The sequence below is a fragment of the Corvus cornix genome, chromosome 3, assembly GCF_000738735.6.
Source record: "Corvus cornix cornix isolate S_Up_H32 chromosome 3, ASM73873v5, whole genome shotgun sequence".
NCBI classification, from domain to species: domain Eukaryota; kingdom Metazoa; phylum Chordata; class Aves; order Passeriformes; family Corvidae; genus Corvus; species Corvus cornix.
Genome location: NC_047056.1, coordinates 27,337,923 through 27,355,132, shown reverse-complemented (window position 1 = coordinate 27,355,132; position 17,210 = coordinate 27,337,923). Strand labels below are relative to the sequence as shown.

Here is a 17,210-nt window from a genome sequence, read left to right as displayed (position 1 = left end):
TCAGCCTCTCATGTTCAGAGACTCACTTCAAGTCTTGTATCAAACCAGAGCTGAAAAGCAGGTAGCCTGCTTTGATCTTTCAAATTTGACACGTATGTAAGCAATTACATCATAGAATTCAAGAGCCAGTTTCAAAGCAAGTATTTAAAAGCCAGACTAACTTAGAAAATGACGAGACTGAGATATTTAGAAATCGATGCTCATTATTTTATTGCCCTGGGCCACCTGATACTGTATGTAAAGTCACCTTGGAGGCTAACAACAGAATAGCTGATCAGTCTTAATGCCTGTGCTGGTTTTGGATGGGGTGGAGTTAGTTTTCTTCCCAGTGGCTTGTTGGGGCTGTGTTCTGGATTTGTGCTGAACACAGAGCTGATAATACAGAGATGTTTTTGCTATTGCAGAGCAGGGCTTACACAGAGCCAAGGCCTTTTCTGCCTTTTGTACTGCCACAATGGCAAGGAAGTTGGGGCTGCCTGGAGGTTGGGAGGAGACACAGCCAGGACAGGTGACCCCAACTGACCTAAAGGATATTCTAGACCACACAACACCATGCTCAGTGCATAAAGTGGGAGGAAGAAGAAGGAAGGGGGGATATTCTGAGTGATGAGTTTGTCTTCCCAAGAAACCATAATAGGTGAGGGGCCCTGCTCTCCTGGAGATGGCTGAACACCTGCCTGCCCACAGGAAGCAATGAATTTCTTCCTTGTTTTGCTTTCCTTATTAAACTGTCTTTATCCCATGAGTTTCAAACTTTTACCCTTCCAATTCTCTCCCCAATCCTGATGGTGGGGGAGTGAGTGAGCAGCTCCATGGGGCTTGGTTGCTGGCTGGGGCTAAACCACAACAATGCCAAAGAAAGAACTGGCAGGGCAACACACCAGATTTCAGTAGCTTAACAATTTGTGATTTAACCAACCATACTGTAGGCAGAAACAAAATACAACAGGACAATTGCTTTAAAATCTGAAGAGCAAGGACGTACTAGTTTGGGAAGAGAATAATTATAAATACTTATAGGCACGGAACTAAATGAAGATACTTTAATGAGGTGACGCAAGCTCATATTTTATACATCTACGAAACATTACCGTAAGATAAGCAGAAGACTTGTGATAGGCAAAAAAAAAGAGTATTCATCTCAAAGATCTGTGTTCTGATGGTAACATAGTTTCAACCTATCCACCAGGATCTTCTCATTCCTGTTGAACTGTATCAGTTGCTGAAAGCCATTACCTTTAAATACCAGCTAATATTAGTGCTAAACCAACAATAATCCAATATTATGTACATTTTAGGCAAATAATCAGGCTGTCTTTACCTCTCATTCCAAGTAAATGTACTATCTTCCAGAAAGCACTATTCACAAATGATTTTGGAGAAAAGTTACTGTACAAAGACACAGAAGCTAAAGTTCATAAAAACACTAGCCAGTACAATTAGACAGAAGTTTGCTTGTAGTTCTTCGTATCCAAGACCTTCTTGCCACACATGGAGCAGATGCCTATAAGCACACAAAAAGTGTGTAAATTATTTTAAAATCATTAAAGTCTTTCTTCAAAAACAGTTGCTGTTTTTGTAAAGATCTTTTTAAAAAAAATTGTTCAAATGGGCTCTCACTGACAATCTTATCTGTGCATGTTCTCAAAAGATACTATGAACTTAGAAGTAACATTGTAACTCCTAATACAAATTAGTATCTGCAGCATATGTGTAATGCTTCCACTTTAGAACATAAGCTCTCTTTTGAGAGCATTATGATTCACGATACTGCCTGAAGCCTCTGTAATTTGCTGGAATGCCCGAAGAGAGCCAGGAGAGGCTCACATCTGACAAACAGGTAAAAATGGTGTATTGTTAATCGTTTAAAGTCCTGTAGCCAAATGAGGCATGAGGTGGACAGGAAGTAGCAGGACTAAGAAAATACAGTCACCAACAAACTGACTGCTAAATGGGGCATTAACAGGTGGGGGGCTTCAGACAACTGAGAAAGTTTAGAACACGTTTTCACAGAATTAAGGTATTTATGGAGCAAGAATACTTGAGAAGTGAACACTGATGTCCCAAAGGACTCCTAAACTCTAGGAGTGTCAAGTCAAAAGACCAGAGCACCAAAACGTACACAAGTTTGGCAGAGGAGTGGGTTGTCTCAATCTCTCCCCCTCCTTCCAAAGCAGAAAGGTGCTAAATCTTTTATCCGTAGGACCACTTCTCAATTTACACAAACATTGACCAGCAGACAAAAAATGTCAAGTGGCATCTGCTCCTGCTCTCTCCAAATCGTGTGCTTTCATATACTGACATCATGACTGGACATGTATCTAGCAGTCCATTAGGGAAGAGAACAGCAGGGAACATGCCACATGATTTACTCTGGAGACCAAAATTCAGCCCACTAAATATTGACTTCAAGTCTAAACTGAGGAGTAATTAACTTAAGATTGCCTCCCAATTTTGGAGATATGCAACAGCTGAAGCACTAAGCTGTATGACTGCATTTGCTTCGAGAAATATGCCCCAATTACATCTTTGATGGTTAGAGCTACAACCTAAAGCACTTAGAAAGGTCTTAATTTTATGAAGAAGACAGGTTCAACCTGGAAGGATACACAAGCAGACAAAGATCAAATCCCGAAGCCCACCCAAGCCAGCCACAAATTTAAGAAAGAGAACAAGGTTCTACCACTTGGGATTCAGCCATCTGGTGAGCACCTAGCAGGCAACATTCCTACAGCAGGCTGCTAAACCACTGGCTTAGTGACACAGGACATATTTATTGAACAATTAATTTCATAAACAAAGCTTACTACTGGTTAGCTGTAGCTCTACATCTAAAAATCAGTTCACCTTATGTGCTATAATGACTCCTTGGCCTTAAATCATGATGCTTTTTCCCCACCCAGGAATTTTAGATTTAGCTGTTATAAAAAGGGGAGAAGAGAGAAGTGAGCAGAAGAGGGACTGCAACAAGCAATTGAGTTTTACAAGACCTGGGATTTTTTAAATTAAGGAAAATCAAACTTGTTAGATGACAGTTCTCCATGCAATTGCCAAGATTAAGTTTAGAGTTATTTTTCCAAATCTACTGATTTAGATACCACAAACATTCTAAAAGAAGCAGAATTACAGAATTACAAAGGTTTAAAAGAATCTCCTTCAGTCTCCAGTCCTGCCCCACTCAAAACAGCCAACTTGGATAAGGCTGGCTCAGGACTGTTCAAGTCATGCTCTGAATACCTCCTGTAAAGATTCTACAACCTCTGTTACTAGAATATTTGATCACTCCCACACTGAAAAATCGCTTTCCTTTTATGTAATTAGAATTTTCCACATTCTAACCTGTGTACACTATTTCTTAATCTATTACTGTGTACCTCAGAAGGGTCTGACTCCATGTTCCCCGTGCCGTCCTATTAGTAGCTGAAGACAGCAATTAAATCTCATCTTAGCCTTCTCTTCCTAATTACAAATTCAGGTGTTGTACTTCCTCTCTGGTTTCAAGCCAAACTGGGGTATTTTGGCACTCAGTGAAACTCACCTTTTTTATAGGCACATCCTTGACAATAGTGGGACCCTGGCTGATGGACAGAACTCTTACAAATGCGACATATTGCAAATTTGTTCTTTCCATAAGGATCAAATCTGAGAAAAAGGAAGAGTATTTTATTTATACACCTTGAAATGAAGTATTTTTTCTGCCTCATCCTAAAAAGTCCAAGCCAGAGGGTGCAGTCAGAAACTCCAGCAAAAACTGTTATTTAGAAAAGGGACACACAAGAATTATTTCTAATAGGCTGCACAAAGTATGCAGAAAAGCTCCCACTCTCCCCATTAAGAAACATTTCTTCCATCACAGACAAAAACTTCATGAAAGCAGAACTAAAAATATGTATTTTTATTAAGATACTACATGACTTTGAACTTAAACACCTTCCAGCAGCATTTTGCCCCCTTGCAAACAGACAGTCCCTCAGACATGAAGGAAATACTCAAGAGATTATCCTGACAATATTAGCACAGAAAATAAGCATTTCCCGGCTTCTCTCCTATAAAACCATCAAATCCTAGCAATTCCAGTGAGAACTGCAATAAAATACTTGCCCAGACTCTCAGATTGAGCAGAAAGCACCCATGAAATATGGATGGATGCATTTGTACTGACAAATCAAACACCATAATCCCCACAGTTATTATTTACTTAGTGTGTTTTGGACAAGTCTGGAGTAGTTGCTCAGGTATGCAGGAAACAGGCCTCAGTTAGTTTGCTAACCGATGTTCTTAGCCAAAATCAGCGTTCAATACTAACCTTGCCTTCTTTGAGGTCAACGCCTTGTTTTCATTTAATTTGCGACCACCGCTTTCTACAAAAAGAATAAATCAATAACTGAATAAATCTCCCAGTTCCAAGCATACTTCAAAAATCTTTGTTTACAACTTTTACACATATGCAAATAAAGTTACAGAGAGAGATAAAACACTCAGCACAGCATTAGGGGACAGGATAACAGAACACTTTATACTGCCTTTAAATACTCTGTGTATTGTCCTCGCATACAAGAAGGAAAAAAACCCAAAAAACAAAACAGACAAGTTCAACACTGAAGAGTCCTGGACAAATAAATTCCCAATGCATTAAATTAGCATGGGAGGGAAAGTACACAAGTTAATATTTAACCTGATTAATAATATAAAGTTTTGGTCTTAAGATGGTGACATAGCTCGGGTGCCCAACTGGCTTTAGAATACCTCAAAACCAAGTTGTTAAACCTTCCTGAGGTTACCTGTAGTGTTTCTTGCACCATCTTTCCATGTATCGGGAGTGATCACTGTCCCAAGCTTCTTCTCGCCTACATAAGGAAACATTACAAAGGAAAAGACTCAGAAGCACAGAATCAGTTAGGGTGGAACAGACCTCTGAGATCATCGAGTCCCACCCGTGAGCAATCACCTCCATGTAACTAGACCATGGCACTGAGTGCCACATCCAGGCTTTCCTTAAGCACCTCCAGGGACGGTGACTCCGCTGCCTCCCTGGGCAGCCCATTCCAATGTGTAATCTCCCTCTCCAGGACGAAATTCTTCTGAATGTCCAACCTAAGCCTTCCCATCCCAGTTTAAGACCACATCCTCTTGTCCCGTCGGTGGTCACCCGGGAGAAGAGGCCGACCCCCGCCTGGCTCCGCCCTCCCTTCAGGGAGCTGCAGAGAGCAGCAAGGCCATCTCTGAGCCTCCTCCTCTCCAGACTAAACCACCACAGCACCCTCGGCCGCTCCTCATCAGACTCTGCGCTCCAGACACTTCCCCAGCTCCGCTGCCCTTCCTGGGACCTGCTCCACAGGTCTTTTTTTGTAGTGAGGGGCCAAGAACTGAACACAGCACTCGAGATGCGGCCTCAGCAGTGCCGAGTTCAGGGGGGACAATCACTTTCCCGTTCCTGCTGCTCACGCTACTGCTGATAGAGGACAGAATCATTTAAACTATGTGTATTAATACGCTCCACAGGCGGAGAATGACAGCTCACACGGGGCCCTGCCGGGAGCCGCCACCCGCGGCCCGCCCTGAGCAGCCCAGGACCCGCGGCTGCTGCTCCGCTCGGGGCAGCCCGGGACCCCCACGGGGAGGGCAGGGCAGGGCAGGGTCCGGCAGGTCGGGCAGGGCCCCCACACCCCCGTACTCACACTTGTCGCACACCATGGCAGCCCCTCCGCAGCCGCCGCCGCTTCCGGCACCGCCCCGGAGGTGCCGTCGGTCAGGCCCCGCCGCCTTCCGCTGCCGGGCGGCGCCGCGCGCTCCGCGGTGAGGGGCGGGAGGGGCGCCTGCGGCCCGCGCGGGATTTGTTTTTTTCAGCGAGCGCTCTTCTCCTGCCCCAAAATCCGCACTTTCGCCCCCGGCCTGCGCTCAGAGCTCTGCCCTGCGCCGCGCGGCTGGGGAAGATGCTGCCCTGCGGCGCTGCTGCCGTGCGTCGGTGACGGGGCGGGACTCGGTGTCTTGCAGGTGGCCGCTGCCCGGACACCATGAGAGGGGCGGAAATCAGGAGGCTCCTGGCTGCCAACCTGCTCTGCGCAGTGTCCATCGTCCTGGCCGCGGTTGGCCCCGCTTTCTTCCTGGACGGATTCAGCGTCCTGGGAACGCACCTCACGTGGCTGTGTGTTTGTTCTGTTTCTGTTGGTACCCTTAATATAATCTTGCACTTAGTCCTTAAACCAAGTCAGTCTCCTAAGAGAAGTTCCTTTGCTCACAAGGTAAGATTTTTTTTAATTCTTAAATTGCTACCAGACAATACAGAGGGGAAGCAAATTCTCTGGTGGTGAATTTTCATCTTCCATGAATGAGTTGAGTGTAGCACCTTTTGAAACAAATTTTTCAGTATTTTCATGATGTTAAACTTTCTCTACCTGTAAATAACCTGTTCAGGTGAGTGATTCTATGCTTTCCGTTTTCGTGTCAATACAATGTTGTTTGCAGTCCCAAGAATTTGTATGTTGGCAAAACCTGGTAAAATGAAATGGCACAGAACTCATTTTGTAGTCCAGGCCTGACTCATCTTGATAAGTGGATATACCAAGAAGAAATGTTATCACACGTTTTTCGTGTGATGACTTTAAAGGAAAAAAACAGTTTCAGAATCTGAGACATAAAAGAGATACTACATTACATTTAAACAATTTTTTAAAAATCATATGGAAAATATTAAAATGGCTGGATTTCCTTGTGTGATGAAATCTGCATACAGAAGAATCTGAAGTTGGGAGAAACTTTTTGTAGTGACAGTTTGCAACAGGGAGCGTTGAAGGTATGAATCCCAATGAAATACTTTCGAACAGAATGATTTTGGAGCAGCACACGACTTGCCCAGCAGTGGGGGAGTACCCCAGAGCTTTGAAATCAGGTGGATAGTCTTGCACTCCTGACCTGCTGAGCCAGGCAAGATGCAGTGAATTTAAGATGCCAAGTTCAAAATATAGTTTTAGTTAATGTAATTTTGATTTTCTGTGTTGCAGGGTTTTTTTATATTGTATGTTTTCTTGCTTTGAAATATTTTTTCACGTTTTGTGAGAGTTGCCTTTTAATGAATGGACATGACAGTCAGATGTAAAACAAATGTAAAAATATCTAATAAAATGACTTCTGTTTATCTTGTCATTTCTGGTTATATTTTTTGTATGTTTGCCCTGTTTAATGGGGTGCATGAAAAAAATTTTAGATGGAGTGCGATCTTTTAAAATTAATTATTTAAAGTATTAATATATGGAAAACTGTTTTGAAATATGCCATGCTATTGTATTGTGCTGTAGCTGAAATTAAAGAAGTAGAGTACAGTGCTGTTGATAAGATATAGACTGTGAGTGTTACTTATGTTCTGTTTTGAAACATGATTCTGATATTTCGTTGCTCTTTTTTAGATATCCAGATTTCTAAAATGCTGTATATACTTTTTCATGTCTTGCATACTATTTCATGCGATTATTGTTCTTTATGGAGCACCTCTCATAGAGTAAGTCAGAAGACCCTCTCTTTCTCTAAACATTCTAAGGGGCAGCTCTCCTTGCAGATGTTGGTATAAGTACTTGTGTATTTTCTGGTACACTGGAAGTTAAGGGATAAGCTCCTAGCTGGGGGATGAAGGGTGGCTGTTTTAGCTTTCTCTTGTTGGTGGTATTTTTTTTGTTGGCTTGTTCAGTTTTTTTTTTTTTGGAAGCCAGCTCTTAAACAAGACTGCTGTAAGTAAAAATTGTAAGACAGTTACAAACAAACTATTTATGGTAAACATAAGGGCACAAACATTTTTTGGAGTTTCATTTAGTCATTTTTCCCATAAGATTCTAAACCACCTGTCTTGCATATCTTCCATCCTTTTGATATTAGTGTTTTAACTTTTATGAAAGTTTAAAAAAAATACGAAGCAACCTGGGTTTTGAGAGATAGACTAAGTTACTGACTAATAATAGCATCATGTAGTTTGGTTTCATGGTTGCTATCATAACACCAAACTGGAAAAATAAATGGAATAATGAAGTAAATATCCAAGCATACTTCAGTTTAGAAGTAGCGATCTATGTGAGGTACACCTGTGGTTTTACAAAATGTTACAGGTGTCAGGCATTTCAAAATATTACCACATTTCACTCTTGAGGTAACAGCAGAACTGTTTCCAGCTTCCTTTACTATTCTACAGAGTAAGAAGAAAATAAGTTATTTTTCTGCATGAGGTTTAAGAAAGCACACACTTTCACAAGTTGACTTAGAGGGGCTTTTTTCTTCCTAAATCTTGGAACTCTTAGAACATTAGCAACCACCTCACTTAATTTTGTAATATTCTGGTTTTTTGTAGGTCAGTGACTGAGACATTTTTGTTTGCAGTTCTCCTGTCTACCTTTACTACTTTACAGTGCTTGTGTTTGCTGGGACCAAACATACAGGCATGGATACGGGTATTTAGTAAAAACGGGTGAGTTCTAATCTAAAGTTTCTGATATTTCTCTGAATAGAAATGGACAGAATTGATGTCAACAATATCTAATGGAATTTTTTGTAAAGAAAAGGAAACTTCCTGAATGATGGATGGTTTTTGTATTTGTGATTACAGACATATGAAAGCTTCTCTGACAAAGAAAGATTTATTTGAAGACACTGTTTCAGAAAAATGGCTTTTTATTTTTGGTGTCCAGATGCTAAATCTCACTTTGTATGTGTTTGAAGGAAGTAAAGTTTCCAACACATATTCCACTGGGGTAAAAACATTGTGCAGTCCTACATGATGGTTGTCAAATAAAGGGGAGACCTGACACTGAGCTGTGCATGGAGAATCTTGCACATGATTCAATAGTACCTTCATAAATACAACTTTTAAAGTAGGAATAGGAGGCCAAAACAAGCACTGTTTTAAACTTGAATATAATGTGGAAAATTATACATAATTACTGTGTTCTTAAGTATGTAATCTTAACCCATGCTCTTTTTCCAGTTACAAAGAAAGCTGGTTTTGGTGTCAGAGTTTTCAAGCATTAATTTTTTTTTCAGGAGTGTGTTTAAAGTAAAATGAGCCTTCTAACCACATTTTTGACCTCCAGTGGCAGCCATGGCATTATCATGTATCAAGGATAATGTATTTTTCAGAAGATTTCCATTTCTTCTGCCTTTTTTCATTCCATAAATAATAGCATGGTTGAAAGACTGGGACACTGAAGCAGGCTTCACATATGCTTGAGATTGAATAAGATTTTAGTATTCATTCCCTTTTAATAGTTTGTAATGGTGAACTCTCATCTCAAAAGAAAGTGAGAAGTTGTATTATGCTGCTGACCTATGGAATTATTTTTGGTTTGCACTCCTGTAGAACAAGGACAAAGCTAGACTTTAATACCAGCTTCACGTATTGAATTCTGGTTTATCTCAGTTCTCAACTTAATGAAAAATATCTTGAGTCCTTGTTCAAGTAATTTACACAGTTTTTTTCAGTGGAAGGCTTAAATAGAGTGTAATAAAAGCAAGGAGTTGTTTAGCCAGAATATATCATTGCTGATTCCCTTAGTCATCTTGGGAGGTTTTACAACAGGAAATAACAGCTGAATTGAAGTAACAGATGTTTGACAATATCAGTCTGTGCCAGGTAGATTTTGAATGCCTGTCAATTTCTTTCTTCCCTAGTTTAGATCTTAATGCCATTTCAGCACAATTTTTGCATAGGAAACAGTTGTCTTGTTTTGACATTTTTTGTTGTGAGGACTTGTAAGTACTTCATACTAGTGAGCCATGTGACATTATTGGAGTAAAATGTCTATTGTTAATCATGTTTGTTTACATTTGAGTGAATATAGACTATTAAGAAATATTGTAGCAATTTTTTTTAATGGATTGTAGCAGGCTGCCCATTTAAAAATAATCCTGTGTCTTTTCATTTGACCTCATGAAATTGGAACCTCTTATGTCTGGGCATGAGATGAGTGTAGACATGATGTATTAAAAGGCTGTCTCTAACTGAGCCATGTGGAATGAGATGGGACTGGTTAAATGGAAGAAAAGGATGGTGGGGTAAAATCAACAGAGCTACTTGCCTTGTAAGTAGAGTTTAGGGAATTGAGTTGCACTGGAACAGTAAGCTTGAAAGTCTGATTAAGTGTATAGCTTAATATGAAAAAAGAATGTATTTTAAAAGCACCTGAGTGCAATTTAGACTTAAGTAACCTTAAGCCTATATGCACATAGAATGTGTGAGAAAAGTAAGTCCGTATATTCTACATCACAAACCCTTCCATTCTTAGGTGGCTATAAATAGGGCCCTTTTCACTAATTCTGCATTTGGAAAGGGGTGGGCCCATGCCAGCACTTCTGGACTCCTTATTCTGCCATCTAGACTTGTGGCTGATGTCAGTGTCATGACACTGACCATATGCTGTCATGTGCTCTGTGAGCAGTTAGAGGGAACTGAAAGCTACAGAAAGGGTTATCAGCATTAGTGGCAGCACGTGGTTATTATTTAAATAGTGTTTCTTAGCTGAAATAGCCTCCTGCATAAAAGTCTTTAAGAAATCAGTTTTCAGTGGCCTTTTTTTATTTTCGTTCTTCTGGAGACTGTTTATTTCAAATCACTGCTCTGAGAAATGGTGTTGAAATTTCTGGTATAATAGCAATTATAAGGTGTCACCAGGGTAGATGAGATTTTTATTTGGATATTGCCAAAAAATAGTATAAAACCATGGTGTTAGGGCTCCTTCCAGTTTTCATTATGCCTCTTCTGTCACTTTGTTTGTGAACTGCACACTCTTACAGACTTGAAATGTCCCTTGTAAATGTGGGCATCATCACACACCAAGGGCTGCTTAGTATTTAGTCCTGCTGCAGCCAAGAATTCCAAACCTTGTCTATGAAGGAGCTGTCTCAGTAGATTATTTTATGTCAGCTAATGTCTTAATTCAAACATTATTTAAAGCTGAACTGAATGTATTGTATTATTTAAAGGGGTTAAATAGTTACTTTAGGCTTCAAAAGACCTTTCTGCCACTAGTGTTCATTTATTATCTTAAATATTGCTAGTTTGTCTGCAGTTGTATCTTAGTTATTCATAGTTTAAAATGAAAGAAACCTAGAAAATGCAAAGTTTATAAACATTGCTGCAGTTGTTAGCCTCATGAAAATGAGGAGTTTATGTGGTGGTTTAAAGAATACCTGCAAAAATCCCAATAGCTGTCATTCCATGGAGAAAAGTGAGTAATGGAAGCATTGCTCCTTCAGGATAATGCTGGAGGACAAGTCAGGTTGTCTTTGGGTAGCCAGCCCATGCTGCAGAGTGGTTCAATTAGCAGCTGAAATAGTTGCCAAACTGCCAATGGCTGTTTTTCACTTGGGCACTGTGCCTTGCTAATTCTGTTGTTTTGCTTTTGGACTCTGATACCTCCATATGGTACAGCACTCTCTGGTGAATCTGCCACACACACAAGATGTCTGGTGAGGTATAACTGTACCTCGGTTAGTCCTTGGTGTATTCTGTTGTCCCTTTCGCTGCTTTAAGGCTGTAGTGAATGTTCTCTTCCTCATTCTGCCTAGCAGCTCTGCTCAATTATTCAGCTTCTGAAAATAATTCACAACAATTTTCTTTGTGCAGACTGGTAAACAGTTTTACAGGTACATCAGGACTTTTCTCTTCAAGAAAAAAAATCTCAAACTGGTAGAATTGTGAGTTGGAGTGTTCTAAGTTAAAGGGATTGTGTTATTGCAGAAGAAAGAGTTCTGCTCAAAATGTCAAACTTGCACTGTCAGTATTGTAGTCTGCAGGACCTTTTTTTGCAAACATTGAAAAACATTTGCTTTAAACTTGTGAGCTGTTTAGCCAATATCAAATGCAGCAGTGTGTAGTCAGAAGTAAAGTCAGAAATTTTATTCTCTTCAAAACCAAGTGTTCATATCACGCAACCTCAACAGCACATGCAAAGTTCAGAGTTTACTATGAATATAGTCTTCAAGCCATAAAAATGCACGTATTTTTCCTCTGTTAGCTGAAGCTAGGTGTATATTTATAATCTGAGATGTATCAAACTTAAATCTCAGATCTTGTACTGTAGTGATTTGGAGCAGGGATTCTAGCCTGGTTCTCCTCTCTTGGAACTGTACCTACTGTGTTCTGATCTTCTGTTGCTCATTTCTTAATTGGTACCAAGTACCCAAATGTTCGTGGCCTGAGCAAAGCAGAGCGATCCATTGGTACACTGATGGTAGCAAGTGCTCATCTGTTTAACAGAAATCCAGCTTTCCAAAAACTTTTGAAATCAGTACTGGTAGAAGGCTATAAACTGAGAACTGAAGTAGTTCAATGTCTCTTATAATATGTGCCATGATTGGTAGTGTAAGAGTTCTTTAGTGTGCAAAAAATTTATCCTGCAGCCAGTGTACTTGAACTTGGATGCCCTGGCTGCAATGTGCAGTTGCATTTACTTGCAGTGTTTCTTTTCAGTTGATGGAAACTTGTTTTGAAATATTCTCATAGTGAACTCCTATTTTAAATTTCAAATTGTCATAGTCATCAAATATGTCTGCACCACAGAATCCTTTGTGACTGTGCTTGTGCTTTTCTGTGCAGTCCTACAGTACCCTTTCATGTCTGCCTCTCCCTGCAATGCACACAGTTATTGAGGTAGATTTATTTGCTCAGTCTAGCAGTGTTTCAAGCTCAATAGGAGTGTTTCCAGGTAAAATAAATTAGCTTTTGCAGTAAACATCTCAAGAAAAAAAAATTCCCGAAAGTGTGGTATAAAAAGATTGTAATTATAGCTAAAATTTGCAACTTAGATTTTACCTATAGTTTGTATGTTTTAGAAAAAACCTGCATGCTATTGATCAAATATGTGAATTTTTATTTCTGTTTATAGCCTCAAAAGTTTTGGGAGAAATCTGATCTAACTCTCTGCCATGATAACTTTTGCTGTTGTTGAAAACTTTTAACACACTTTTTACAGAGCTATGTCCGTCTGGGAAAGCAGTCTACAGATTACTTCTGTGTGCAGTATCCTTGGAGCTTGGTTTGGAGCCTTTCCTATTCCTCTTGATTGGGATCGGCCTTGGCAGGTTAGTATGTACACCCTTATCATAAATGTACAAAATACTAATTTTCTGGAGATGCATGCTACACAAAATTGTTCTGAAGCTGTACAGGTGTATTGGACTTAGTCATAAGCTGTTTCTGCAGAGTTATGTCAACTCATTGGAAGCGTCTGTGCTTAGGGTGTAAGGAAGTAAAATATGTTATTTTTACTTCCAGTTTAAGTAAATTCTTTGTTACAGACTTGTGAGTGTCTGTTGCATGCAAACTTTATAAAGAAATAGAGCTCTAAGGACTTGGATAAGCAGAAGCTAGACAAGCTGGAGGAGAAATGTGAAATGGTGAAGATGGCTTCAAGCTTGCCTTCAGGCTAGTAGCTTTTTTTGTTCATGGGTAGGGAAAGAAGGATGCTTTCCTTGTGTTTTAGCTCCCCTCTGTCTCCCATAACAGCACTTAACAGAAGGTATTTTCAATGGATTTGGATCGATTTATTAAAATGGTGTAGCCAAAGCACTGTACTAAACACTTCTGATTTCAAAGGAAGGCAGACAGTAGCTTTGTAGTTGAACAAGAAAAATGTGAAGTTGGCATTGCAGATTCTATTTTTATAAATTCAAATGTTTATGCTATTTTCTTACTGTGTTTTTGGCATGAAGACATGATTCAATTAAATATAACTGAAGTCTGCAATTGCCATAAAATGATGGTACTAGTAACTAGTACTTCTTCTTAGATGTGCTCACTGGATATTTTTTTTCATCCAGTTACCAAACTCATACACTCTTAGCTGAGTAGTGTCTACCAGGCCTGTTTGTAAGCAGATGATTTCGGAGGTTTCTTCCAGAAATCAGTGTAACAGGCAGCACACTTTCCTCTGTGATATTGTAGAGATGTTGTGGCTTACAGCTGCAATTAAAATTTGTCTTCCCTAAGTAGCTCACAGCCTGCTTTTTTGCCATTAGTCTTCTATTGCAGTAGTGTAATGAGACATTAAAATTTGTATTTCAGAAATAATGGAGGAGTAGGTTAATATTTTGAGTAAAAATCTGGGGTTTTCTTCCCTGAAAACACTTGGTTTTACTCTTGCAAGATGTTTTATCATCAGTCTGACGTAGGTGTGTGTTGGCACTAATTAATTGTTGACAGACATGAATGTAACCCAAAAATCAAGGGATTCATTGAAATACAATCTCCTATCTTCTTGCCAAGCCATACTCACTTCCCTGTCCCAATGAAAGGCAAGCACTTTTTCCTTGCTCAGGTGGGATTTTAAAGCAGCGTGTCACATCTGGCAGGTTTTGTTTTATTCCTAAAATCTCAGACTTTGCTAATACGCTGTGTATAAAAACTTCACCTTTTATGCAGCAGTGATATGAGGAAAGCTCATATCACATGAAGTGAGAGGACTCTGATTAACAAAACAAAGATGCTAATAGCTGAAGACAGATACTTAAGGTAGAGTTAATTTTTAACTTTTTGTCCATCCTCACATCTTCCTATAGTGGAAGGCAGAAGTTTGATAATGGTCTGAAAACTTTTCTGTTTGAAAACTCTTCCAAATCAATAAAAGCCAAACATGATTGAAAATTTAGCTCTGTAATCTACACTTAAACATCTAAAAATACTGACTCCTCAGAACCGCATAGTGTTTGCAGAAACTTCAGATGCCCAAACTTGTCACTGGCTGTTTCTGGGTATGAATGCTCCCCAGTGCTCCCTGTGTGTCTGCAATTTCCCTTTTCCTTCACCATCTCCACCCTCATATCTGACATACTCCTAATACCAAAGTTAGCAGGGGAGAGTTTCTCACTCTCAGATTAAGTCCCAAGCGAGGTCTGAAAGAAATCATGTAGATCTTAATGTGGACTTAAAAGTAATCAAACCCAGTCAAAACCAAATTAATTCTAGACATCTGCATGAGTAAAGTATTAAGCTTCTGACATCAGCTCTTTCTCATATTAGCCTAAAAACAGAGAGCCTGAGGATTACAGTTTTGGATTTACCCTTTTCCTATCCAAAAATGGACTCAAATGGAACAGCTTAGTCTTTGAACTCAAGACCAGCTTTTGAGATAAAAAGAGGTTTCATTAGTGATTGTTTTCCTTTTTGTATTTTAGCCTTTGTGCTGTTAACAATTTTTTTTTTTGATCTGTAGTAGAAATGGTTCTGCTTTAAAGCAGAAAATGTGTTTTAAATCTTACTACTCAGGCAAGACTAAAGTGGTATTACTATTTAGAAAGCAGTGTTGAGGCCTTTAAGCCTGCTTATTGCAAAATCTGGTTCTGATGTTGGTATTGATTATAGTTAGTATTTGTGGCGTAACAGGTGATGGAAACACAGCTGCATTGCTACCTATAACTTCAGACAATTCATTATTGGGGGACTGTCACAGACAAGGTGAAATTGGTACTACAAGAACTGGATGGATCAGCAATAACTGAGAAATATCACGTGATAAAGCAAACCAAAGGGTTGTTGCTGCTGCCCTTGGGCTCTATTAGTAGCCCTGGAATGCCAAAAGTTGTCAAAAACACGTAATATCCAGCTGGTACAAAAAAATGCTGTGAGATTTGGAGGAAAAATGCTATTGCTATTGATTTAGCTCTGTTAGAGCAATATAGTATGGCACAAGGTTCACACAAAAAGTTAAGCACTTGAATTGGCACGTTTTTCCACTTCATCAGGATTTAGCACTTGATCAAATCTGGTATCTACGCTTTAAACTGTGGACAGTTTGAGAGTGTCTGCAGTAAACTTTTAAATTGGCAAATCATTGAGGAAGGGGAGAATGTAAAGCTGCTTCTGTGAAGTTGGTTTGTTCACAGAAATAGCTCCAAATGCACATGGTCTGTAGTCACTCACCTAAAGCACACAAGAGGTTGAGGGGAGCAGTGAGAATGCTGGAATCCCGGTAGAGTATTAGCTAAAGCTGTCTGCACTATTCTGTAAGATACTTGGCTGAATTGCCACACTCACACGTAGGGCAGTTCTTCTGCTGTCGCTTTGCCACTTTGTGTCCTTCAAAGAAAAAGCAACATTGGTTTCATTTTTTGCTAATCTGCTTCCCTGCCCTTGGCAGTCTGTATTGGGACTGGCATATTTTCCTGCAAACTTACTAGAAGAACTGGAAAATTACCTGGTAGTCATTGCTTTACATCGTGGTTGAGATGTATCAGTAGAAGCTGAGAAGTCTGTTGTACTGTTACCTGGATCTTACCTGGTCAGAAAATCAGATGTCAGTGTCCTATGCATCTTTCACTAGAATTTGCTTTTACTTCAAAGTACTTCAGGGCTCTATGGAGTAAACCTGATGATGAATTTTATAACAAGAGTTCCAGTTCATGTGCTAATGGCTAAAGCCCAAATGCTACTTCATCCTGAGTTATTTAAAAACAAAAGGAAACATGTTGCTTCTTTATACATACCTCTTGTGACATGCAACAAAACTGAGATAAATACAGATGTCTCAGAAAATCTTCACTTTATTTTCCATGTTTATGTTTGAAAAATACTGCATACAGGGGATATTCAGACTAGTGTGCCTCTCTACCCTTAAAAATAATAATGTTAATTGCATTTTTTTAAGCATACAACAACTTTTATGCTAAGTAAATATTACTTAACAGGAACAGAATATTGTTTCAGAAATAAACTAACATTAATTATCTGAATAATGTTTGAGAATGGAAATGAAAAATATATAAAGCACTTCTGTTAGAAGTATTAAATATATTGCTGAAAGTCAGTTTGTGTCCTATGATTCATTGTTTTTCATTATTCTGTTGTTTTCTTAAAGCAACTTGTAAACATGCCATGTGCGTTACTCCTCTGCTAGCTTTAAGAAAAAAATTGTAACTATGCAAAACAGTTGGTCAGGGAGGCCTAGTCTACTGTTGTTCCTCGTTGTAGGTCTGCAGAATTCAGCCTGTCTTAGATAAAGGTAAAGATCACTGTCTTACAGGAATGCAGGTTAGGCGCTATAATAGTTACATTTCTGTATTAAAAACAAGAAAACCCAAAACAACAAACTTTCCAAGACTTGTTCTTCCAGGCATGTTTCAGTTAGACTGGTAGACTAATTTTGCCAGTGTTTTGAGATTGTTATCTTATTCTTCAGCAATTTTTATAATAGTTTGCAACACTTAATTGTGATCATTTAAATAAGGCTATTCTAGAC

General features: G+C 39.3%; 2 protein-coding genes across 4 annotated transcripts in view; one reads left to right on the top strand and one right to left on the bottom strand.

The window, feature by feature from the left end:
- Positions 1 to 1,021: 1,021 nt before the first annotated feature.
- Positions 1,022 to 5,779, bottom strand: CRIPT (CXXC repeat containing interactor of PDZ3 domain). The gene is made up of 5 exons (XM_010393704.3): positions 5,679 to 5,779; positions 4,782 to 4,847; positions 4,307 to 4,361; positions 3,539 to 3,642; positions 1,022 to 1,504 (listed from the first exon to the last, which is right to left on the bottom strand). Exons 1-5 carry the CDS (start codon positions 5,692 to 5,694, stop codon positions 1,440 to 1,442), a joined length of 306 nt encoding a protein of 101 aa, XP_010392006.1. The 5' UTR covers positions 5,695 to 5,779; the 3' UTR covers positions 1,022 to 1,439.
- The window catches only part of PIGF (phosphatidylinositol glycan anchor biosynthesis class F), a 23,657-nt gene continuing 12,200 nt past the window's right edge, over positions 5,754 to 17,210 (top strand). For 2 of the 3 annotated variants that reach the window (XM_010393706.4, XM_039569606.1), the window contains exons 1-4: positions 5,804 to 6,242; positions 7,404 to 7,495; positions 8,333 to 8,449; positions 12,951 to 13,059. In XM_010393706.4, the coding sequence (XP_010392008.3) occupies positions 6,015 to 6,242; positions 7,404 to 7,495; positions 8,333 to 8,449; positions 12,951 to 13,059 (546 nt within the window). In that variant the 5' untranslated portion in view covers positions 5,804 to 6,014. The other variant, XM_010393705.4, reaches the window with a different exon arrangement.

Bases quoted from the DNA above. Each gene is read 5' to 3' on its own strand.
- CRIPT (XM_010393704.3), bottom strand. The intron at 3,643-4,306 runs GTTAGTATTGAA...CCTTTTTCTCAG, and splicing joins TTGACCTCAAAGAAGGCAAG to ATTTGATCCTTATGGAAAGA. The intron at 1,505-3,538 runs GTGAGTTTCACT...GTGTGCTTATAG, and splicing joins AGGATGTGCCTATAAAAAAG to GCATCTGCTCCATGTGTGGC.